Source organism: Muntiacus reevesi, chromosome 4 (genome assembly GCF_963930625.1).
Source record: "Muntiacus reevesi chromosome 4, mMunRee1.1, whole genome shotgun sequence".
NCBI lineage: Eukaryota > Metazoa > Chordata > Mammalia > Artiodactyla > Cervidae > Muntiacus > Muntiacus reevesi.
Window position 1 is genome coordinate 24708778 of NC_089252.1, and position 25937 is coordinate 24734714.

Here is a 25937-nt window from a genome sequence, read left to right on the forward strand (position 1 = left end):
GGAGAACATATTGATCTGCTTATGCTTTCATCCTAACATGATTTGAATAACTTAGAACTGGAAGACAAATTCTCTTTCATGGACCTGTGGATTCTAATACAATGTGGAATAAGTCTTGCAAACACCAGGAGTCCCTCAGAAGTTAGAATATATTAAATAGGCACGAGGAAATGTGGCAATACCTTCAAAAGTTTGTTCTGGGTTTCATACGTTTTTCTGAAAAAGTGAGGGCCATTTTAGCCAAGATTACAACACCTTTAAACTCCTGCTAAAGTCAAAGGCTGTCATGTATGTTATACCCTGACTTACATTCAAATATTGGTATAAAATTAGAAATGAATTGTGTATGTAGCAACTGGAAACATCCAGAGTGAATATGTAATTTTTGAAGCTATATAGTTAAAATTGTGTCAGAATAGTACATTGAATAAAGATTATGAGGCTAAAAACTTTATACAAAAATGTAGAGCAGATGTCCAGATGAAGGCCTACAAATAACCCCAAATAGATACTTTTTCTATAAATTTTTCAGTGCAAATATTGTTATATCAGGCAAGCTAATACTATCTAGCAGATATATTTGAAATTCAATGTCAAAATTAGCTCAAAATGGTATTTTGATTGATATTAAATAATAAAGTATTTGTAGTACACTAATTTTTGTAGTCCCTGAGGACTACATCTTTGGAGAGTAGGATGTTTTGTAAATATTAAACACTTTATTTTCAAACTATATATACATAACATATAAATAACTCTTTATTCCTTCTCTTTTGTTAGGAGCCAGCTGATCTGAGACTCAGCTTGCAATATGGGTTTGAAATATGACTATTCACTTATAAAGATATTTTCATATCTTTACATCTATGGAATGGTACAAGGTATATGAATTAGAGTAAAGCATCTAAAGAGAAGGATTAAATTCTTCCTAAAGGCTGATCATTTAAAAAAAAGGTTACATGCCTTTAAATGACTTAGAATGGTTGCCATCTTAAAAAGGTAATTTTAAATTTTAGGGATAAAGAATTAGAACATCAATGTGTAATCCTGAAAAAAAATTTTTATTTTGAAATTATCTTCCTAGGAAGATTAATGACTAATACTACCATTTTTCTCTTGTATCTCCCATGATTTTATGTAACTAGTGAATCTTAATAACAAAAGTTATTAAGGATAGTCACCCTGGCATTTGTTAGATTATCTAAAAAATGCCTCTGGAAGATATCAAGAGTCTTAAGAAAACACTTCTGTATGATATGTCATATCAAAGTGACAAATACTAGCAATTAATTAATAATTATTTTTATTTCTTCAAACTCCTGGATCCAGGCATACTCAAGTATGCTTTATTTCTGGAAAGATTACCCATTATTAATGGAACCTCTAAAAGAAAGACTCCCTGTGAATGATTTTATTTACACCTCTGCTTTTTGGCATGCTAAAGACTATCAAAATTTTACATAGTCTACAGAGTCAATATAAGATGTATATTGTGGATTTCAAAATATTGATACCATTTGCTGTAACATAGAGCAAAATAGCTCTGGGTAAAATAATTCACTCACAATCCCCCTTTGACAAGTGTTCAAAGTCCAATAACTATTCTTTGATCTTATAACACTCTGGAAAATTGAGTAATTGGGGCAGACTAATCCTTAAAAGATTTTTGTCATATCTAGTTTCACATTAGTGAGCACATATTAACATTGAATTTAAAAAAGAGAAAAAAGTGCCTCTACCATACAACAGTAAATTTACCTCTAAGAATGCTTTGATTCTATTCAGAGATTTTTAGCCAGGTAACAATATATAGCAAATTCACAGAAATGACTTATCATAAATAGCACATTACTAAAATTTTGAAGTTATAAAAATATATCATAATATATAATTTGGAAACTATTTATAAATTGGAGCATAGATAATCCAAGAGCTTATGACAAATCAGGAATGTAAAATTTAGGCTAGTGAGAAAATTCAGTTTGAGGGTGGAATAGAGTAAGAAAATGGTTTGTCTAGTACAACTTCACTCATGTTAACACAATATCATCAACTCTGTTAAAAGTTCCTAGTTGATCTCTTCAAAATAGCAGCAGAGGGTTGTTTTAAAAAAGTACGAAACTCAGTTAAAACCAGTAGTATGGTATTACTTTACTGAGACATTCTAGCTCCCCCCATGAAACATTTTACCTTTTCTAAAAACAATTTTTTTAGATCCCCTTCAAATAATCTCCCCAAAGCATAACTATACTGCAGGCTTTTTCTCACAGCTCCTCCCAAATCCTTTATTTTAACATAGAAAATGTGTAATAAAGAGCTGGAAATATAAAGGAATAACACTAAAAACACAGTCTGAAAATGCAATGCGGTTCCCATCTGCTTCTTTGGAAGATAATTTACCACTAGTGATGACAACCGTGTCAAGCGTTACTTGCTTCAGTCTGAGAACAGCACCTGGTAGGTTCTCCTTTATCAGGTCAGAGTCACAGCGGTAAACGGAGAAATGAGTGTGATGCCCTGCAACCTCACCAGTATACAATATTCATCACTATTGCATCTACCACTAAACACAAACTAGAATCAGAGAAGTCCTTGACTCCATAGGAATTGCAGCTGAAGTTCCAGCGCGGGATCCAGGCTCACACAGCGCCAGTTCAGTGCCTAGTCAGTCTCACTCGGCTGCCACTCTCTTAGTGAATTTCCCTCCCAGGAAACATTTCCTAATTTGAGGTTTGTTGCATCTAGTGCCCTTATTAAGGTGGGAGTGGTTGGCCGCTTGTGGACTTGGATGTGTAGCCAGGATTTTATTCTTTAATGGCTAAAGTGAAAGTGAAAGTGTTAGTAGCTCAGTTGTATCAGATTCTTTGCGACCCCATGGGCTGTAGCACACCTGTCTCCTCTGTCCATGGGATTTTTCCAGGCAAGAATACTGGAGTGGGTTGCCATTCCCTTCTCCGGGGATCTTCCTGACCCAGGATCGAACCCAGGTCTCCTGTACTTCAGGCTGATTCTTCCCCCACTGAGCTGTGAGGGAAGCCCTCTTTAATGGTTAACCCCAGTCTAAATATATGGTTGAGTTTTTATTTATATCCTCTGTGACACTGACCAGACCAGGCATTTGGGGCACATTTCAAATTCTTCCCACATAGTTGAGTGTATATTGCATGTTTAGTTTTTTAAAAACATTGCCTGAGCTGTATGAGATTTCAAAACCAAGCAAGGAGAATGATGACCATTGCCATCTTAAGGTCAGTGTTTTGTTCCACGTGCTGGAGATACACTAGAGGCCATACAAAAGCACAGAAGACCCTACAGGCACAAAGAAGCCCCTGTCTCAAGTTTTAGTTCATGGTCATGATTGCCTTAGTATTAATATACAAAAAAAAAAAAAAAGTTATACAGGCTCAGGAGAGCTCTTGCCCAACGGCACTGTTTCCATCGATTTTTCTCACTGTGGTGTCTCACCGTGTGCCACAATTTTCTTAGCACGTGTTCTGCATCCTAAATCACACTGTTAGTATTGTGCTGATGGGAATTAAACCTAAATCACAATGATGGCGAAAAAAGCATGCTGGGGTCCCTGGCTACTTGGTGTATTGAACTGTACTGTACTTTGTGATTCGACTCCGGGTTGTTGTAGGGGATGCGGAACCGAGGGTGTTGCTAAAGTGATGCTCAGAGGAACCCCGCAAGTGGCCGATGGTGGCTGTGCCCCCTAAGCTGCTACTCAGGCCCCCGCCACCTCCTAGGCTGCCCAGCCCGATGCCGCCACCACCTCCTCCACCAGCACTGCCCAGCAGGCCGCTGCTGCCCGTGATGCCGGAGCCGGAAACTACCCTCTCTGTCACAATCACGTTGTGGGTGTTCGATAACTCAGGGTGCATGCTCAGATTGCCCACTATGCCGGAGGTTGGCTGGATCACTCTTTCCGTCACTACTACATTTGAAGACTGCCTAGGGTCAGGGATGGTCAGAGTGGTGGGCAGACTTGAACTTGGTGCTATGACCCTTTCTGTCACTATCACGTTTGACCCGTCTCTCAAGTCAGGCATCTCTAACATCCCCTGCAAGTCGGCACCGGAGATTGGACCGACCACCCGCTCCGTCACCACCACGTTTGATGCGTGTCGGTTATCATGAATGTGGACAGAGGGCTTCAGAGTGCCCGAGGAGGTGTAAGACTCGGTCACGGTGACATTACCATAGCCCAGAGGATCAGGAATCGGCGTAGGATGCTGTACCCCAGGTCCCGAGGGGTAGGTGTTCTCAGAGATGACGGTGGTGGTGCCGAAACGTGGGGAGATGGGTGGGTGTCCACTACCAATGGGCTCTGTTCCCTGCGGAGGGCAGACCGGCTCAGTGCTGTCGGGTGGCCAAGAGGGATCAGAGTCTGGAAATGGTTCAATGTCTTTTCCCAGGCTGATGTCCGCCAACTTCTTAAACTTCGGCCCCAGTGTGTCCAAGAAGCTGTCATCCAAGTCTTCTCCAATGAAGCTGCAACAGCCTACAGAGCCCGCAGGGGAGCCTGCACCTTCAATATCATAGATGAGCAGACAGTCATTGGATGGGCGTCCTTCGTCTTCATCCGCATAAGCATATGCTTTCTGAATTTGTAGACGAAAGAGAAAATGGAATGATGAATACATTTTTAACAGTAATAGAGGTCTTTAGCATTATTTCTTCTTCCAGGGCTTTACCAGAAAACTACACATAAAGCAAAATTCTAACATCTTCCAGAGACCCTTGTTGTTTAGTTGCTAAGTGTGTCTGACTCTTGGCGACCCCATGGACTGTAGCCCACCAGGCTCCTCTCTCCATGGGATTTCCCAGGCAAGGATACTGGAGTGGGCTTCCATTTCCTTCTCCACAGACTTTTTAGAAGTCATTATGTAATTACTTGAAAGAGTTTGGTTAGAAATGACTTTAACCGTAATTTTGATAATTTATTTTGATATTTAGATGGACTTTTTCATGTTGATGCACTTTGGACACAAAATCACAAAAAGAATAAAGTTTTTTGCAACCAAGTTAGAAGGACATACTTAAAAACACAGAACTTAAAGTATGCCAGAATTGTGTATTTTTGGATTTACTTAAAAGACGCAGTTTATAGTTGATTTGAGTTCATTCGGGATTGCATTTGTCCTCCTTCAGATGAAGTGAATATGGTGATTTATTTCCATGTGGTTTGTAAAGCAAGGTAAGAGGAGAGTTTGACTCTGGGTCTATGCTACTTTGAGGTTCAAAATCGAAGGTGACCAAAGACAATTCTTAAAAATGGAACCTCTGTCAAGTCAAAGTGAAAGCCCACAGACGTGTGTGCTTTTATTTTATCTCTCTTGTCTGCAATATTAGATTACAAACTTTCAGGTTGAACAGAAACACCTAGCAAACCAAATCATTGTGCCATTTCAATTCAAAATTATGTTTCGAGTCCTTACTGTTTGCCAGACACTTGATTAGGAAGTTAGCAATAAAGTAATGAGCAAACCCAGGTAAATTCACTTTCTCATAGGGCTTACATTTCAGTAGGATGAACCAGAAAATAACACATAAAGGTATTGTCAGAAGGTGCAGAGTAAAGGAATAGAAAGAGACGGGATTTGTCTTTCAGACAGAGTGGTCAGGAAAAGCATCTTATAAAGTGATGTTTGTTCAGAAACTGGAGTAAAGTCACCGGGAGAGTAAGGTAGAGAGAGAGGGTTCTGGACAGAAGGAGCTACAAGTGCAAAAGTTTTGTGGCAGAAATTGTACTTTTCATGAAAATAATATTCATGTGTAGGGACATGGATAAAAAGTCTGCCTATGGATTTCAGCAACAGTCCTTTTATTATTTGCTACAATTTGAAAGATTTTTACTGGTATTTCAGTTCAAAATATCAGCCACTGGGTTTGATCCCTGGGTCAGGAAGCTTCTCTGGGGAAGGAAATGGCAATCACTCCACTATTCTTGCCTGGAAAATCCCACGGACAGAGGAGCCTGGCAGACTACAGCCCATGGGGTCGCATAGAGTCAGACATGACTGAGCGACTTTTTCACTGTTTTTCTGATTAGGAGAGTTAATGAAGGTGTTTCAGGCTGGGATGTATAAGGACATAAATATATGAGAGACAATCTCAGAGGTAAGAAATTTTTGAAGGTTTAAGTGTCCTAAGAAGTATAACTAAGGGCAATTCTGTCTCTACCTGGAGATAGCAAAATTAGTTCTCTCTGGTTCTTAGAATGTCCTAGAAGTGTACTATGGCTCTTGGGCCTACTCTTTCTTTTTAAAAAAATTTTTATTGGAGTATTGTTGCATTACAGTACTTTGTTAGTTTCAGCTGTATAGCAAAGGGAATCAGTTATATGTGTTTACATATATATAAGTATAATGTATATTTATATTATATAATATATTTATTGTATTACTATATTAATTATATTATCAATTAATTAATATTAATTAATATATTAATGTATAATATATAATATACAATACTATATATGCCTAATGTGTTTATATGTAATGTGTTTATATATAAAAATATATAATATAATATAATATATTTATTATATTAATATTTATCAATTAATTATATTAATTATTAATTAATATGAATATATAATATTATATAAAATATATAATTAATATGTTTATTATATATTGTATAATATAATATTATATTATATAATATATTTATATATATTTAATATATATGAATATGATATATATATCCCCTTTTTAAAATTTCCATTACTCTTATTGCATTACTTCTTTACCTTGTGCTTGAAACTGAGCCAGGTACCAGCAACATAATGTAGAGCATGTATGGACACGGGCATGTGACTAACAGATTTTAGCAATGGAACATTCCATAAAATGTACAGACAAAGTACTACAGAAATACACCTACAGAAACATCAATCCTATTTTGGATGAGAGGATACACAGTTAACAATTTCAGAAAGGTGGAAATGTTTGAAGTGGATTGAAAGATGAGTGGGGGCTGGTAAGAGAGATGACCAGACAAGCATTCCAAGACGAGCACAGTATAAAAAAAGACATGGAGGGGAGTGGGCCAGTGTGAATAAGGCAGAGGCGCTGGGCGAGTGGGTTTGTTGGTAAGGAGTAACTGGAGGTGTGAGGGCAGAGGTCAGCTGGTTAACGGCTATGTGAAGGAATTTTGGATTTCATTCCATAGACAAATCAGAGGTGGGAGCCACTGGCTGTTTTAAAGCAGGGGAGTAAAGTGCTCAAGTCAGAATTTTAAAAATGTTATTCAACTGGAGTATAGATTGCCAGCATCTATATCTAAAGACCAGAGGCTGGGAACCTAGTTAGGAGATGCCCACCATACCCTTGTTGAAAATGGTAGGGGTCTGGGGTAGAGATGGGGCTTCCTTGATGGCTCAGGAGGAGACACAGGAGATGGGTTCAATCCCTGGGTCCGGAAGTTCCCCTGTAGGAGGAAATGGCAACCCACTCCAGTATTCTTGCCTTAAAAATCCCTTGGACAGAGGAACCTGGTGGGTTACGGTCCAGAGTTGGGCATGATTGAGCTACTGAGCATGGGGCAAAGATATGGGTGCAGGATGGAAAGAAGGCACGGGGACAGAGAGCTTACCTGGCAGAAGTAACTTTCCATGAAGTTCATATTCAGCCCTCCTTCTCTGCATTCCCTCATAGAATTTCTTCTTAGTGTTCCAGGATATTCTTGACATATCTCAGGTCCTCCTGACATTTTAACTCCTTCTGTTAGTTCAAATCCTGTTGTTCTTTCTCCTCCTCCCAGATCTTGCATTTCTCTGCCACCATACTCATTTGTGTAAACTCCTAAAAGTGTTGATCAAATTAAATTTTACTTCCCAGTAAACTATATTTTAAATCCAGTAAACTATATTTTCTCTAGTGCATTATAAACTAAAAATTAGTAACTTACTCTAATGTATAATTTCTTCATTTAGGTATGCAGTTGTGAGTGAGCAAAGAAATAAAATGGAAGTAATACATAAATAAAGGAGATAATAAATATGATATTGAGTTCAAAATAATATTATTAACCAATTTGTTAATTCAGTAATTATTTGTTGTATTGTTATGTATGTCAGTCATGTCCGACTCTTTGTGACCCCATGGACTGTAGCCCACCAGGCTTCTCTGTTCATGTAATTCTCTAGGCAAGAATACTGGAGTGGGTAGCCATACCTTCTCCAGGGGATCTTCCCAACTCAGTGATAGAACCTGGGTTTCCTGCACTGCAGGCAGATTGTTTTATTCTCTGAGCCACCAGGGAAGCCCATTATTTGTTGAGAGGTTACTACATGTTGTGCTGGGATAAGGGGGCTCCCTAGAGGTTACAAAACCCTATCTATACCTTAGAGAGTTTGATTTCAAATTGGAGGAAAATACCCAAATTCTAAAAGTTAAAGAAAAAGTATAAGAATACTCAGTGTGTATATATTAGACTCTAGCAAAGGCACTCCAAGGCTTTCAGAGAAGAGAACATGGCTATGGTAAGGGAAAAGGTTTGCGTGGAGACTCTGGGATTTGCATTTGAATGTGAGGGGTGAGTGGAAGTCTGTTATAGTATTCCAGATAGATAAGATAAAAGGGTGACCTAGACTATGCAAGTGCCATGGACAGAGAGTGTTGACAATGGAACAGTCCTATGGCTTTCATATTTTAAAGCTCTTGAGTTTAGGTACAGCTTTTCGTACTTCTTATTCTGGTGCTGTTCATTGTGCTTTGCTCAAGGTTTGTAGATTTAATAAGGGAATAAATGCATAAATAAATCCTTGTGGGTTTGAAGATTTGTCGTCTTGAGAACTGATTGGGTGTCAATGAATAGGAAGCTATGAGAGTCAACAATGAGTTTCTGCTTTTGAGGTGGAAGGTGTTGGTGTCATTAACAAAAATGGATGCCTCAGGGGTAGAAATAAGTTTAAACACTATCATCTCCCTCCTTTTGAATGTGGTCCAGTTCTGTAAGTTATAAACATTCTATGTCTTTTCCATTTTGAAGAGTTCAAAGTGGAAAGGTCATGATCACAAGTTTGAAAAAGACTGAAAAAAACAGAATCCGTAATATTTATTTACCTTGAAAAGAAGCAAGATGGTACAATTATTTTCAAAATATGAGTTTTAAAAATTAATTGCTCTTTTTATTAGACTGATTTTGTGAATTGTAGAGGCAGAGGCTAGCCTCAATAAATGAGCATACATCTATTTAATAGGGTTGTTTTTAAGCTCAAATGAGTAGTTTTTAATAAATAACAATTGCTCTGTTAAACAAAAGAATCTCAACCAAAATTGACTTTTGTACTTCTCTATTTACAGAAATCCCAGTCATCTCCTGTGTACTTTCTGATGATTATGGAAGATTTAAAAAAATACAGCTTTAAAGAATAATAATTAATGTAGGTTTTTCTTTATCATTTAGTTTGCAAATTAGTCATCTAAAAAAGAATGATAGGGACAATTGTAAAGATAAGATGGTTGGGAAATAGTAAGGTATAAAAAGACAGAGAACAGAGTTCCTTCTTAGTAAATGAATTGTTAAAACTTAAAAAAAAATTTTCTTACCTGAGTTGTCAACATACTCAATTACATTTGCATTAGTGGCTGGTATGCATGGTACACCAATATTGGTCAGAGCCTAAAGGACAAGAAACATTTTCCCATTTGTAATGATTCTTTTCTTTCAATGGTTATACAGTGGGCTTGTTCTCAACTTATCTGAGACATTAAAAAAAGGTACTAAAAATAATGTGAACCTCATTGAGAAAGGCTTTCTTGGCTGCTGTCATCCAATTTTGACGCCCCTTTGATTTCTCTCCGTTCTCCCTCTCGGCTCTCTCAGAACAAAGAACAGTCTAGACTGTGAGTGATTCCCTGTGTCTTGGTTCAAGAGTTTTGAAGGCTGTGAAGGGGCCATCTGTTACTGGTGAGCACTTACCCCAGGATCGGCCTGTGCGCCTTCCACTGCCCACGAGTGGATTGCTCCGTCGGAACATTCAGGAACAGGCTCGAAGCCAGCCCTGCCACTAGGGGCGCCTCCACAGTCACAGCAGATCAGCAAGAACGGGACCACTGATGGGAAAAGACAGGAATACTGGGATTAACAGTGGGACCATACTAAAACAAAACAACCTACCCTGATGATTAAATTTGAATCCCTAATTTAACTCCGCTTGATTCTAACATAATTACGGAAGTTTCAGAAAACAAACTGAATATTGGTGAGATAACAAAATCAACATGAGCTTCAGACTGCAGTCAATATTTACTTGTTACAGAGTATTCCGATGACAGATGGTATTATACTGTTAAAACAGATGAGTTTTTCCCCCCCCTGTCATTACTTAGGAAAGTATTAAAGGAGAAATATTCCTCAGAGATTGTAACATTTGGCTCATTTCCACTCTATCATCCTCTAAAGCAATGTTAAAGGCTGCTTGGAGAATCCATTGAACATTGCGCCCTCATATCTAGATCCTTGACTAGGTCCTCTCTAGCGACCATAGGATGTGGTCTCTCTGTCTCTCTTTTTAAAAATTTTTTAATTAATTTTTTTGCTTAATTATTTATTATTTTTGGTTTTTTTATTGGGTTTTTACTGCTGCATGCATGGGCTTTTCTCCAGTTGTGGCAATTGGGGGCTACTCTTTAGCTGTGGCGTGTGGGCTTTTCACTGCTGTGGCTTCTCTTGTGGTTGAATATGGGCTCTAGGCCCACAGGCTTCAGTAGTTGGGGCTTGTGGACACAGTAGTTGAAGCTCCCAGGCACTGGAGAACAGGCTCAATAGCTGTGGCTCATAGGCTTCATGTCTTGGGAGCATGTGAGATATTCCCAGATCAGGGCTTGAACACATGTCTTCTGCATTGGCAGGCAGATTCCTTACCACTGAGCCACCAGGGAAACCTGTGGTCTATTTCTAATTGCTCTCATGCGTGATACTTCTTTTTCATTATCAAAGTGTTGTTGTGAAGTAAGTCTTATTATTTCACAGAAGGCAAAAGCAAGGCCTGGAGAGTTCGATATTGAAACTCCAAATAAGAATCTTAACTTATCTATTTAAAAATATTGTAATATATAGTGGAACTATGTGTAACTTTGTTCTGTGTTTTCCAAGTCTCCTATAAATGTGACATTATACCTTCATGATTAAAAAAATAAAAATTAAAAAATAGATACTAAAAAAAAAAGCAAGGCTCAGAAAAGTTGGGTAACCTTGGAAAGACTCAGACAATTGAATTTAGAAGCTGGAGTTTATTTACCCCTTCTTCTCTTTGGTTCTCCTTTTCTTAGACTCCGCAGCTTTAGCATAGCTTTTGAACTGTGGTGTTGGAGAAGACTCTTGAGAGTCCCTTGGACAGCAAGAGATCCAACCAGTCAATCCTAAAGGAACTTGGTCCTGAATATTCATTGGAAGGCCTGATGCTGAAGCTGAAGCTCCAATACTCTGGCCACCTGATGCGAAGAACTGACTCACTGGAAAAGACCATGGTGCTGGGAAGGATTGAAGGCAGGAGGAGACGGGGATGACAGAGGATGAGATGGTGGGATGACATCATCGACTCTAAGGACATGAGTTTGAGCAAGCTGTGGGAGTTGGTGATGGACAGGGAAGCGTGGCGTGCTGCACTTCATGGGGGTGCAAAGAGTTGGACACGACTGAGCGAATGAACTGAAGTGAAATGAAGTCCCCTCAAGGCTAACCCCTCCCTATGTTTGTAGTCTCAACTCTCGGCACACTGTCAGACACACCCTTTATTTCTTCTCTGCTGGAGTCCTTTATTGCGGTTACTTGTACTCTCATTCTTTTGGGATTGCGCACATGTTATTTTTTTTTCTTCTTCTTCTTGTATTGTGTTCCCCTTTTCTTGTCCAGTAGGCTAGCTCCTATTCATCTGTTAAAACCCAACTCAGAGTTTGCTTGCTCTATGTAGCCTTTTCTGATTGTTTCAATCAATTGTTTCTTACTGTCTTCTTCACTCAAACAGCAGTTTGAATCTGTCTGTTATGGTGGTGGTTGGTGGTGGTTTAGTCATTGTATTCGACTGTTGTAACCCCATAGACTATAGCCCACCAGGTTCCTCTGTCCATGGGATTTCCCAAGCCAGAATCCTGGAGTGGGTTGCTGTTTCCTTCCCCAGGGAATCTTCCTCACTTTCCTTCCCCAGGGATCAAACTCAAGTCTCTTGCATTTCAGGCAGTGAAATTCTCCTGCATTGCAGGCGAATTCTTAACCAACTGAGCCACCATGGAATCCTGTTAGGGTACTTCCCTATTACACTGAGACTCAATGCAAAATAGTTTTTATCCTCCACTGCACTCTAAGAAATCAAACTGATTTTTTTTCATGTCATAAACCCAACATCAAACATAGAACTTTCTTGATAATTGCACAAAATAAGAATGTATAGAATATATTTCATCAAAGGGACAGAAAACTAATCGTTTTTTTGGAGGGACATATAAAAACAGGACTGTTCAAGTACTTACATCCTAGGACCAAGAATCCCATGATGAGTAGTCCAATGCCAGCAGGACCAAAATGTACATTATCTCGTAGTGGCTGATAAACATTAGGTGAACCTACATTATAATCATTTGTGCCACCAGCAGTGAAAGTATTTTTGGTAATACCGACACTAACTGCATTGCCATTAGTGGTAACATCTCTGGAAGTAAGGCCATTTTCACTGGTAGTACTTCCATTCAAATTTGGATGATCGGTTTCCCAGCCACCATTTTCAAGGTCGATAATAATTGTAGCAGTACAAGTTCTTTGAAGAGTATCTGTAACAAAGTTTAAAATGAAAGAATTATTTTATACATTTAGTTTAATAATTGTTGGATGATACGAAATCATTTTCTCTTTGTATAAATACTTATTTCAGTGTCTTAATTCCTACCAATTCAATAACCCCCCATATTGTCCTTTGTCTGCGACTCAGTTTTTCAGTCAAATCATTAGTAAATATTAGTGCTTGAGAAAAACTGTTCCATGTGTTGAGAAACATACACAGTTAACATCACATTATGTGTTGGTCAGCAGTGTGTTATAAGTCAATGTGGAGACATTTCTAGACTATGTGTTGCACACTTCTCCATATTTTGTTTGCTGTTTTACTGTCTTTCATCTTCAGTTTTTGTTTTTTTTCCTTTTATAGGATGACAAAACCAACAGACTTTGAGCAGTTTGGTCTGTCATTTGTATAGCAATCACCTACTAATAAAACATCATATCCTCAAACTCACAACTGTCAGTTCAAACAACCCATAGGAGGGAGAATTTGGCACTATTGGAGGTGGGGGATGGATTTTCATTATTAATAAAGTGAAGAACTTTTATTTCACTATCAGGTATTCTAAATTTGCTTTCTTCTTGTCCTTCTAAGTTTCGGTAAATTATTGTCTTTGTTGGCTAAACCTAAGAGGAGAGATATTTGTGATTTGTTTCAACTTAATGGCTCCACACTTGCTGCTGGTTTCAGCAAGTTACTATTATTGTTATTGTTGTTCAGTTGCTGAGCTGTGTCAGACTCCTGAGACCCTGTGAGCTGGATTATTATCTCTATTTTATAGATCTAAGTTTTGTTGTCAGACTTTGTTCATCATTGTCACTCTAGAATCTGGCACAATGGCTAACATTTGGTTAGAATTCAATACCTAGTTTCTGAATAAAAGGAATTTTTGCAAGTAGATAATAGAGATAGGCTTACATCCTAGTCTGTGTGTGTGTGCGTGTCTACCCTGTTGTATCCGATTCTTTGCAATGCCCACCAGGCTCCTCTGTCCATGGAATTTTCCAGGCAAGAATTCTGGAGCAGGTTGCCATTTTCTACTCCAGGGGATCTTCTTGACCCAGCAATTGAACCCACATCTCTCGAGTCTCCTGCATTGGCAAGCAGATTCTTGGCTACTGCACCACCTGAGAAGCCCATATCCTATCTCTCTGATATCAAAGTCCATGTCATTTCAGTCAAGCTAAGCTGATTCTATTGTTACTGTTGTGTTAGAGTACAACAATTCTATTGCTACTGTTTTTGTTATTTTTATTATTATCATCAGATCCAATGTTTACCCCAGAAAACTGTATTTTTTAATGACAAAGGTAATGTTCCCTACTTGCCATAAACCTACAGTTTTGGTAAGCTTAAGTTTCAATTTCTCCTTCATGTGTCCAATTAAGCTTGAATTTGGATGTAAGAAAAGGAGTAACCTAGCAATTGCTTAAGACAATTTCAGCACTGAAATAAGCTTATCTGTGGATGGAATAAACATTTCTATTTGTAATACACATTTTAAAAACTACATTTATTTTGACTGATTGTGGAAAAGACCAACATAAATTGGTAAAAATTCTGAATTAATGAATGACTTTAAAGAAATGCTCCTTTATTTCTTTTTAATCTGTGAAGCAAGTGGAAGTTGTCAATCCCATTTTAGGACAATTGTAAGAAAAAGAGAAGAAAGAGACAGAAGAACAAGAAGCTGATGCATCAAACATTGCTTAGAATCAGCTTTGAGGAACTTTCTTCCTAGGGATCTAACCTAATTTAAAGCTGTTGATCTTGAAAAGTAATAAACTTGCTAATTCCAGATTGTTTACATGAAGTTGTACAACAACTAAGGATCACATAAAGTTAAGCTAGCTTGGCTTTGTGTCTATTTGAAAATAATTTTACAATATAATTAAAAATTTTCAATTACTGACATTAATAGGAGCTAACATTTATTGAAAGTCAGCACTTGTCTAGCGCTTTACTGTAATAACTCCTTGAAAGTGAAAGTGTTAGTTGCTCAGTCATGTCTGACTCTTTGCAACCCCATGGACTATAGCTCACTGGGCTCCTCTGTCCATGGAATTCTCCTGGCAAAAATACTGGAGTGGGTTGCCATGCCCTTCTCCAGGGGATCTTCCCCACCCTAGGAGCGAACCAAGGTCTCCCACATTGCAGGCAGATTCTTTACTGTCTGAGCCACTAGGGAAGTACTTAATAACTCCTTAAGTACTTCTAAATTCATAATGTTACTGTCCCATTTTATGGAAGAAAAATGTGAGGGATAAATGGGTTAAATAACTTCTCTAAAATCTGTAGCTAGTAAATGATGGTACAGTATACCAATCCAGTTTCATTTCAGAGCTCACGGTCCTAACCATAAATTATAATGTCTCTTGTATCATTCAGATTTGATTCTGTAATGCCCAGTATGATAATTTTTGTTGGAAAAAGGGTACTTCAAAATACAATAATTAAAATTTTAGTTTCTGAATGTATATGTATATACAAATTCCATGTATATATAATATAACTGTATACACAAATTCCATGAGAAGGGAAAAAAATAAGTTGATTTCTTACCATCTATAGATAGAATTGTTCCTTGGTATTTTCCCTGAAGTATTTTGTATTGTTCCCTAGTAACTTTATTTCTCAAAGTAATTACGGCTGTTTTTGAGTCAATAGCAATCAGGTCAGCTGGATTTCTTCCCATTACGTATCTGTTTTTGAAAGACAGTGGTACAAATTAATGTTAGTTATGTAGAGAGAGTGAGCAATTGATTTTGATTTTTTTGAAGGATAATTGCTTTCCAATGTTGTGCTGGTTTCTGCTGCCATCCAACGTGAATCAGCCATAAGCATACATATGTTCCTTCCCTCTTAGACTTCCCTTCCACCCCCGCATCCCGTCCCACCCCTCTAGGTTTTCACAGAGCTCCCTGTGTTAGCTATCTATCTTACACACGGTAATGGATATGTTTCAATGCTTCTCTCGCCATTCGTCCCACCCTCTCCTTCCCCTGCTGTGTCCACAAGTCTGTTGTCTATGTCTGTGTCTCTATTCCTGCCTGCAAATTGACTTATCAGTACCATTTTTCTAGATTCCATAGATTTGCATTAATATACAATATTTATTTTTCCCTTTCTGACTTCATTCTGTATAATAAGCTCTAGGTTCATCCACCCTCACTAGAACTGACTCAGTCATTCCTTTTTATGAGTAATAGTCCATCCTAAAGGAGATCAGTCCTGGGTGTTCAGTGGAAGGAGTGATGTTGAAGCTGAAACTCCAATACTCTGGCCACCTCATGCGAAGAGTTGACTCATTTGAAAAGATCCTGATGCTGGGAAAGATTGAGGGCAGGAGGAGAAGGGGACGACAGAGGATGAAATGGTTGGATGGCATCACTGACTCGATAGACATGGGTTTGGGTAAACTACGGGAGTTGGTGATGGACAGGGAGGCCTGGTGTGCTGCAGTTCATGGGGTCGCAAAGAGTCGGACACAACTGAGCGACTGAACTGAACTGAGCTGAATATTCCATTGTATATATGTACCATATTTTATCCATTCATCTGTCAATGGACATCTTCCATGCCCTAGTTATTGTAAATAGTGCTGCAGTGAACATTAGGGTACGTGTGTCTTTTTGAATTATGGTTTTCTCAGTCTCAGTAGTGAGACTGCTGGGTCAAATGGTAGCTTTATTCCTAGATTTTTTGAAAAAGAAATCTCCATACTGTTCTCCATCTGTCTGTATCAGTTTACATTCCCACCAACAGGAGGGAATGTGAGAGGGTTCCCTTCTCTCTATACCCTCTCTAGCATTTATTGTTTGTAGATTTTTGGATGATGGCCTTTCTAATTGGTGTCAGGTGATGGTTTTGATTTTAAAACATGTTTCCTGCCAGTAGATATAACCCCTGAATATAATTTTCAATCATTAGAAACTTTGTCTGAGGACATTCAGAAAAGGATGGAGATTTAAATTTAAGAAAAAGAATTAAGCAACCACTTGTGATGGAATGTCTATTATACCCACTTGGATGTCTGAATAATCCCTTGATACTTGCAGCCTCATTTTCATTTGATTTTCGTAGCATCAGAACTGTCCTGGACAACCCAGATAGGGGAACTTCCTGGACTGTTGCTAATTCTAAACTTCTCTCTTACCAAAGAAGTTATTTCTTCAGAGCTTATCTTTCACTCCTTTCCTCTTTGCACCCCCTCCCCATATACACAGTGAATTTACAGAATTTCTTGTGGATTCCAAACTCCGTCCTTGTCTTGCACCTCTATCCTATTCTCTTTTCTCTTCCTCTCCTCATCTTTGAAGTTTTCCTTCCATTTATACGTTTGTTAGACACACACTGGTTCGGTAACTCTCTGTGTCAGGCATTGTGTTAAATGTGAGGAATAGAACTTAGAAAGGAGTCGGAGGCAGAGGTGTAGTCTTCCCTCAGGGAACTCACGTCTGTGGACCACAAGAGAGCTTATCAGCCATGGTGGGGCAAAGACCGTAGATAGTAATGCCTGTATGTGGAATCTGAAAAAAATTGGTGTAGATGATCTTATTTATAAAGCAGAAGTAGAGACAGATATAGAGAACAGATGTATGGATACCAAGGTGGAAGGAGGGGTGTGTGAATCAGGAGATTGGAGCTGACGTATATCCTCTATTGATGCCATGTATAAAATGCGTAACTAATGAGGAGCTACTGTGCAGCTCAGGGAACTCTAGGCAGTACTCTGTGGTGACCTGTGGGGAGGAAATCCAAAAACAAAGGGATATATGTATATGTTTAGCTGAGTCGCTTTGCCGCAGAAGCTAACACAACACTGGAAAGCAGCCATGCTCCAGCTCCTGCTCAGTCGCTCAGTCGTGTCCAGCTCTTTACGACTCCATGGACTGTAGCCTACCAGAACCCTCTGTCCATGGAATTCTCCACTGGGGCGAGAATGTGGGTTGCCATGCCCTTCTCTGGGGGATCTTCCCAACCCAGGAATTGAACCCGCGTCTCTTGCTTCTCCTGAGTTGGCAACTGGATTCTTTACCACTGAGCCACCTGGGAAGCCTTAAGCAACTATATTCCAATAACATTAAAAAAAAAAAAACACAGTAATGGCACAGTGTGGTAAGAGCTATAATACTCGTATGGAGTGAGTTGACTACAGAGCAAAAACTTTAAAAACTCATTTGTGAGGTCTTTCCACACCACCATTCTTGACTACAGGCACTTTTCAAAATACATGTGCACATGTAATACAGTGATTTTCCATGATCAAGTAGAAACATTTGGATATGTAGAGTTAAAAAAAAATACAAAGCATGACTTTTTCCTTAATGTCACCAACTTTTTCGTATCAAGGTTATTGATGACCAATATTAAGTGCTGATTAAAGTAAGAAAGTAACTGATACGAGTTAGCTGAATCTAACTGATTTCAATGGGTGGATTTGCAATGGGAAAATCAATCCATCAAATCTGCTAAGGGGAATACCATGATATGTGGAAATCAGCTAACTGATCAATAAAATATATAAACACAGGAGTGTCAAACTTTCAAGATACAATTATTTTCACATTTTAAACCTTCACACTTTCCATCTTACATTTTTCACAGATATTTATGCTTACTTAAACACTCTGAATTAAGTAACAGTTCACCAGTTTGTATGTTATATGATTGAATTTCAAAAATAGTGATAACTATTTTAATTCAGATACAGTTTAATATGTGGTGAAAATTAGTTGGAAAAAGTCAATCTTACCTAACAGTTGTTGAAGGCCGACCTGTGTCGAGATCCAAAGCTACATAGTCTCCTATTTTATAGTTTTGTCCCATATTACTATTTACTACAAATGTCTTTGAACCTGGACGGAACACTGAGCCTTCAATTACGTTTAACACGGTCACAGAGACTGCAGTTGCTGTGAGTTTATATTGAGACATAATTGATTGATGAAATTCAGCTTTATTTCTAACACCAAGACTAAGTTGCAGATTATTCATAGCTTCAAAATCTAGGGGCTAGAAAATACAAAGTGAAATGGTTTTACTAGAAGGAGAAAAAGCATTCTAGAGGAAAGAGAAATTCTTTGATTAGAGACAAAAGAAATTCTCATATCTTTTTCTCTAATAAAATATAAATACATATAAATACACAATCTATTCTTACTTTATGTTCAATTCAATACAAACACATGAAATACAGTAAGAAAAAAATCCAACTGTCTTAGATCCTTTGTTGACAAAGTTAAAAATGTGTGAGTTCTAACTGAACACCAAATTAAAAAATTTAAAATAATACAGATGGTCAAATCCATTGATTTTGTAGTGCAAAGAGAGCTTATGCTAGTTGCTATCATTTCACACTTCTCAGAAAATAGCCCTATTTATTACAAAAAATGGGCCAAATATATCTAGTCTCAATCATTTGACTGATTTTATCCATAAAGAACTATTTATAAGAAATTTTATTTTGTATATGTGATTTCTTTCAATAAATCAAATAATAGAATATAATATATAAATAATAAAAAGAAATCTATAATTTATTCAATTTATCCAGGAAAAAATTCATTTTACATTATAAAATTATCAAATAGTAATTTTCATTATGAAAGATGATGTCAAAATCCACTACTCATATAATCCACAGCTATGCAGTATGCACGTAAATACCAACTACATTTTTCTAAATTTTCACAAGAGTAGATTAGATGACCATCAATTTACATATTGAGCTCTCCAATTAGCTAAAATTTTCAGTCTTTGCTCTAATAATATCTCAATTTGCAACTCCAAGAATGGTTATAAAATTATGTATAGATACACATCATATCACTTATTGTGCTGGTTTAGTCACTAAATCATGTCCAACTCTTGCGACCCCATGGAATGTAGCCCACCAGGCTTCCCTGTCCATAGGATTTTCCAGGAAAAAGTACTGGAGTAGATTGCCATTTCCTTCTCCAGGGGGATCTGCCTGACCTAGGGATCAAACCTGGGTCTCCTGCACTGCAGACAAATTCTTTACTGACTGACCTACCAGGGAAGCTCTATGCACTTATTACATGCATGGAATCCTAAAAAGAATTGATACATGATGTCACACACATCTGGGAGAAAAATCAAGATTATTCCCATTTTACAGATAGAGATATTGAGACCAGATAGATAAAGCGATTTTCTAAAGTAACATCATAGTTTGGGGTGTAATAGATTAGGACTCAGTTTTCCTAGCATAGACGTCTAAGTAGGATAGTGGAAAAAAGAATGTGAACTTAATAGCTAGAGAAGCCGAGGTTTGAGTGTCAGTTGTCGCACTTACTAGAGATGAGAACTGAGTAGGTTACAAACTCTCTCTGAACCTGTGTATTTATTTGTAATTTGGGCATAGAGCCTAATTTGCAGGGATACTGTAGAGCATAAGCTAAGGCATGTGCACAATGACTAAGTGAATGGAAGCTCTAGGTATGGTGACATTTATGAAGGCATATGAGACAAATGATCACACGTTCCTTTAAGGACGCAATTCCTCAGGAGTTCATTTCCCAGGGCAATTTTGAAGGAAGGAAATAGTTAAAAGAGGATTGCATTTTACCATAAGGAATATGTGTTGCATGCATCAGACACAATCCATGCACAGCTATTGCAGATTTTAAAAAATTGACTGACAAGGTGAAACTTTGGGTGAAACACAGCACAGGGTGAAACTTTCACTGTCAACTCCCTAAGGAGTCAGACATTTTTCCTCTGAATCTCAGAGAAAATTCTACTGCAGTTAAATTGGTGAATAAATAATGTATTGGAGACATAGAAGAACTCTGTTGACTGGGACCAAATTTCTATGATATGGACCAAATCTCTAGTGTAGGTATGCCTGTAATAAGCCTGGGTCAGCAGCCAATGTGAGATGAGAATTTGATAATCCTACAAGTACAGTGGGCTTCCCTGTAGCTCAGCTGCTAAAGAATCTGCCTGGAATGCAGGAGATCCCAGTTTGATTCCTGGGTTGGGAAGATCTGTTGGAAAAGGGATAGGCTACCCCTTCCAGTATTCTTGGGCTTTGCTGGTGGCTAGGCTGGTAAAGAATCCACCTGCAATGTGGGAGATATGGGTTCCATCCCTGGGTTGGGAAGATCACCTGGAGGTGGGCATGGCTACCCACTCCAGTATTCTGGCCTGGAGAATTCCATGGACTGTAGTCTAATTTTAATTTTGTAAAAAAAACTCTGTATAAATTAACAACTTTTAATTCATATGATGAATATTGTTAGTGAATAATAATTGATGTACAGTATTGACAGGGACACCTTTTTTTAGGCCATGTTGAATCTGGTTAAAAATAAAATTCTTCAAACTGAAAGGATTAATTAATTATTGTTGCAAGCATAAAACAAGATTTATGTTTAAAAATGCTTTCCCTTTATATGATCCATGAGGGAATATTGTATTGATAGGAAAGAGTTTCAAGTAAAAACTTCAGTGCCTATTTTTATGAAATGATATAAGCAGAAAAACTCTCTATAAAAGGCTCTATATCATATATAACCCTAAAACACAGTAATTTTTATTCTTTTGCTCACTCAAGTTTGTGAAGTGTTAACATCATTTTAAGATTACCACTTTGAAAAAGAGCCAAGAAAACAAAATATTAGATAGGATATACTATAATAGGATACCATACCTTAACAACCTTTAAAATTCCCACATTTGTTCTTTCATTCATTTCTATTTCAAACCAATTCCCCTCATTTCCAGAGATGAAAAAAATGACTGCCATCCAGTTAGCTGAGAACTCCTCATCCAAGTCTATTACTCTAATCTCGAGCAAATTTGAATTCAGAGCATTTTCTTCAATGCTTATGGAATACTGAAACAAGAAGTAAAAATATTTTAGCACAAACTATGTGAGAAAGAGAATTATATTAGTTTTATATAGAATGTTTATAGTTATTCATGATATAGAAAGGGGATCCATGTTTGTGGTCTGACTTTTCTTTGTTCAAATATGGGGGTTTTTTCACATGTATTATATAAACAAACATGAGATGAAATATGTGTGTACCTTTGTGTTATGACTTAAAAATAACTAACATGTACATCTCTAAATAGAATTGTTAGGACAAATTTTAGAAGTTAAAGAAATTAAAGTTATTAAATTCAAGGACTGGACTTTGCTGGTGGTCCAGTGGCTGAGACTCCGTCTTCCAGCAGAGGGTAGGGGTTTGATCCCTGGCTGGGGAACTAAGACCCCACATGCTGGATGGTGCCACACACACACACACACACACAGACCCCAAACTTTGGGACTTCCCTGGTGGTCCAGTGGCTAAGACTGAAAGCTTCTAATGCAGGGGTCCAGGTTCAATCCATGGTCAGGGTATTAATTCCCACATGCTGCAACTAAGACCAGGCGCAGCCAAATAAATAATTAAAAAAAATTCAAGGACTAATACTTACTGTTGGCTGTTCCATGTATGGGATGTTATCGTTGACATCGAGGATTTTAATGTTGCATTCACACTCTGCTGACATACCATCTGCCCCACCATCTCGGTCTGAGCCTCTTACAGCTAGAGAGTACTGGCCATATTGCTAAAAATACACAGCAAACAATATCACAGTTGATTTAGACAGTTCTTATTTTGTTTTGTACAAAGATCTTTTAAAATGTTGGCTCAACATTTGCATATATCTATGATGAAGATAGAAGTAACACAGAATGTTGAAAATTCACAAATTGCACATGAATCGATATGAAGTTGCCACTTCTATTTCCAACAATGCCTATCCAGCATTATTTAAAAGAAGCAAAAATTTTAAAAGCCCTCATTCCTTATTATATGTTGAAAAATAATATAAAGGGCGAAGCAGACCAAAATTGTTAGGAGGGGAGAGATCGTTTACCAGGAATTTATAGAATGAAAATTCTGTACCTAAATTATTAGCCCTTGAATGTGCAAGTAGAATAAAGAGATAGCAAATGTTTGCATTTCTGGGGAGTGGCAAGATGTGGCAGTACAGTTACTGATGGTCTATTTTCTTGAATCTATTCAACGGTGCTTCAATTTTTAGAAGCTGGTAAAAGTTATGAAGCCTTTTCTAAATATATGTATATGTATATCCTCACTCAAAGTTGATATAATTTTAGAGGATTCATAATTAGAGATGTCTTGAGGGCTCTCCACAAATCCCAGGTTAAGAATATCTGCTCTGAAAAAAAGGGAGAAGCCTCAAATTAATAAGATTAGATATGAAAAAAGAGAAGTAACAATGGACACCACAGAAATCATGAAAAACTACTACAAGCAACTGTACACCATAAAATGGACAACCTGGAATAAATGGACAAGTTCTTAGAAAGGTACAATCTCCCAAGACTGAACCATAAGAAACAGAAAATATGAACAGACTAGTCACAAGTACTAAAATTGAAACTGTGATTTTAAAACTCCCAAAAAGTAAAGCGTCAGGTGGCTTTGCCAGTGAATTCTATCAAACATTTAGAGAAGAGTTAACACCTATTCTTTTGAAACTATTCAAAAAAATTGCAGGGGAAGGAATATTCCCAAACTTATTCTATGAGGCCACCATCATCCTGTTACAAAAATCAGACAAAGATACCACAAAAAAGAAAATTATAGGCCCATATCACTGATGAAAATAGACACAAAAATCCTCAACAAAATACTAGCAATCCAAATCCAATAATACATTAAGAAGATTATACCCCATGATCAAGAGGGATTTATCCCAGAGATGCAAAGATTTTTCAGTACCTGCAAATCAATGAGTGTGATACATCACATCCACAAATTGAAGAATAAAAACATATGATCGTCTTCATTGTCATCATCATCAAAAGAAAAGCTTTTGACAAAATTCAACACCCATTTATGATAAAACTCTTCATAAAGTGAGCATAGAAGGAACATACCTCAACATAATAAAGGACAAATATGATAAACCTACAACTAAAATCCTACTCAGTGGTGAAAAGCAAGAAAATATTTCCTCTAAGATCAGGAACAAAGGAACAAGACAAGGATATCCACTCTTGCTATCTTTACTCAGCATAGTTTTGGAAGTCCTAGCCACAACAATCAGAGAAAATGAAATAAACTAAATCCAAATTGGGAAAGAAAAAGTAAAGCTATCACTATTTGCAGATGACATGATACTATATATAGAAAATCCCAAAGATGCTACCAGAAAGTTAGAGCTCATCAGTGTATTTGGTAAAGTTGCAGGATACAAAATTAATACACAGAAATCTGTTGCTCTCATAATGAAATCTATACTCTCACAATAAAGGCTCAAAGAGAGAAATTAAACAATTTTATTTCTCATTACATCAAAAAGAATAAAATACCTGGGGATAAACCTACCTAAGGAGACAAAAGACCTGTACTCTGAAAACTATAAGATGCTGATGAAAGAAATCAAAGATGACACAAACAGATGGAAGTATATATCATGTTCTTGAGTTGGAAGAATCAATATTGTCAAGATGACTGCACTACCCAAGGGAATCTACAAATTCAATGCAATTCCTACCAAATTACCAATGGTGTTTTTTACAAAACAAGAACAAAAAATCTTAAAAGTTGTATGGTGACACAAAAGATCCTGAAAAGCCAGTGCTCTCTTGACAAAAATGGAGCTAGGAAAATTAGACTCCCTGACCTCAGACTATACTACAAAGGTACAGTCATCAAAACAGTATGTAACTGATACAAAAAATAGAAACATAGATCAATGGAACAATATAGAAACCCAGAAGTAAACCCATGCACCTAAGATCAGTTAATCTACAACAAAAGAAGCAAGACTTTACAATGGAGGAAAGACAGTCTCTTCAATATTAAGAGGTGATCAGTGCTGAGAAAACTGGACAGCTACATGTAAAAAATGAAACTAGAACATTCGTTAACATCATACACAAAAATAACGTGATACACAAAATAGATTAAAGATTTAAATGTAAGACTGGATACTAGAAAACTCTTCGAGGAAACTATAGGCAGAACAGTCTTTGATATAAATTTCGGCAATATTTTTTTCTGAGCCATCTCTTAGAGTAATGGAAATAAAAATAACAGGACATTGATGGAAAAACATAGAGAATAGACTTATGGACATGGGGAGAGAGGAGGAGTGGGTGAGATGTATGAGAAGAGTAACATGGAAGCTTACATTACCATATGTAAAACAGATAGCCAACGGGAATTTGCTTTGTGGCTCAGGAAACTCAAACAGGGGCTCTGTATCAACCTAGGGGGTGGGATGGGGAGGGAGATGGGAGGGAGATTCAGAAGGGAGGGGATATATGTATACCTGTGGCTGATTCATGTTGAGGTTTGACAGAAAACAACAAAATTCTGTAAAGCAATTATCCTTCAATAGAAAAATAAATTAAAAAAAATAAACAAGTGAAAGCTAAATAAATTCAAAAGCTTTTGCATGGCTAAGGAAGCCATAAACAAAATGAAAAGACAACCTAGAGACTGGGAGAAAATATTTGCAAACGATTTGAACAACAAGGGATTCGTTTCTAAAATTTATAAACAGCCCATGTAGCTCCATATATGAAAAAACCAACAGCCAATCAAAAAATGGGCAGAAGACCTAAGTAGACATATCTTCAAGGAAGACATCAGATGGCCCAAAAGTACATGGAAAGATGCTTAACATCACTTAAAGATGCAAATCAAATCATTAGAGATGCAAATCAAAACTACAATGAGATATTACCTCACACCAGCCAAAATAGCTGTCATCAAAAAATCTACACACAATAAATGCTGGAGAGGGTATAGAGAAAAGGGAACCCTCCTATATTGTTGGTGGGAATGTAAATTGCTGCAGCTACTATGAAAAAAATTATGGAAGTTCCTTAAGAAACTAAAACTAGAGTTGCCATATGATTAGCAATCCCACTCCTGGGCATATATCTGGAGAAAAACATGGTTCAACTTGGTAAAAATCAGTAATTAGTATTTTTTTTATTTGCAAGTGAATAGACTGGTCTGAATGTTACTGAATTCCTCTCCATCCTTCTGATTCTGTGAGTCATTTCCCAAAGTAATCAGTGGGCTATCAGTATGTGAGATATAGGAAGAGAAAAGGGAAAAAAGAATTCTCTTGTCGAATG

At 37.4% G+C, this 25937-nt stretch overlaps 1 protein-coding gene across 1 annotated transcript in view; it reads right to left on the bottom strand.

Moving 5' to 3' along the window:
- Window positions 1-3584: 3584 nt before the first annotated feature.
- DSG1 (desmoglein 1) overlaps window positions 3585-25937 on the bottom strand; it is a 38531-nt gene continuing 16178 nt past the window's right edge. Inside the window, exons 7-15 of the mRNA XM_065935133.1 lie at window positions 22244-22378; window positions 21468-21653; window positions 18546-18805; window positions 15353-15492; window positions 12486-12782; window positions 9937-10070; window positions 9564-9636; window positions 7606-7814; window positions 3585-4604 (exon numbers count right to left, since the gene is read on the bottom strand). Coding sequence (XP_065791205.1) covers window positions 3585-4604; window positions 7606-7814; window positions 9564-9636; window positions 9937-10070; window positions 12486-12782; window positions 15353-15492; window positions 18546-18805; window positions 21468-21653; window positions 22244-22378 — 2454 coding nt within the window. The remainder of the gene's footprint in view (window positions 4605-7605; window positions 7815-9563; window positions 9637-9936; window positions 10071-12485; window positions 12783-15352; window positions 15493-18545; window positions 18806-21467; window positions 21654-22243; window positions 22379-25937) is intronic.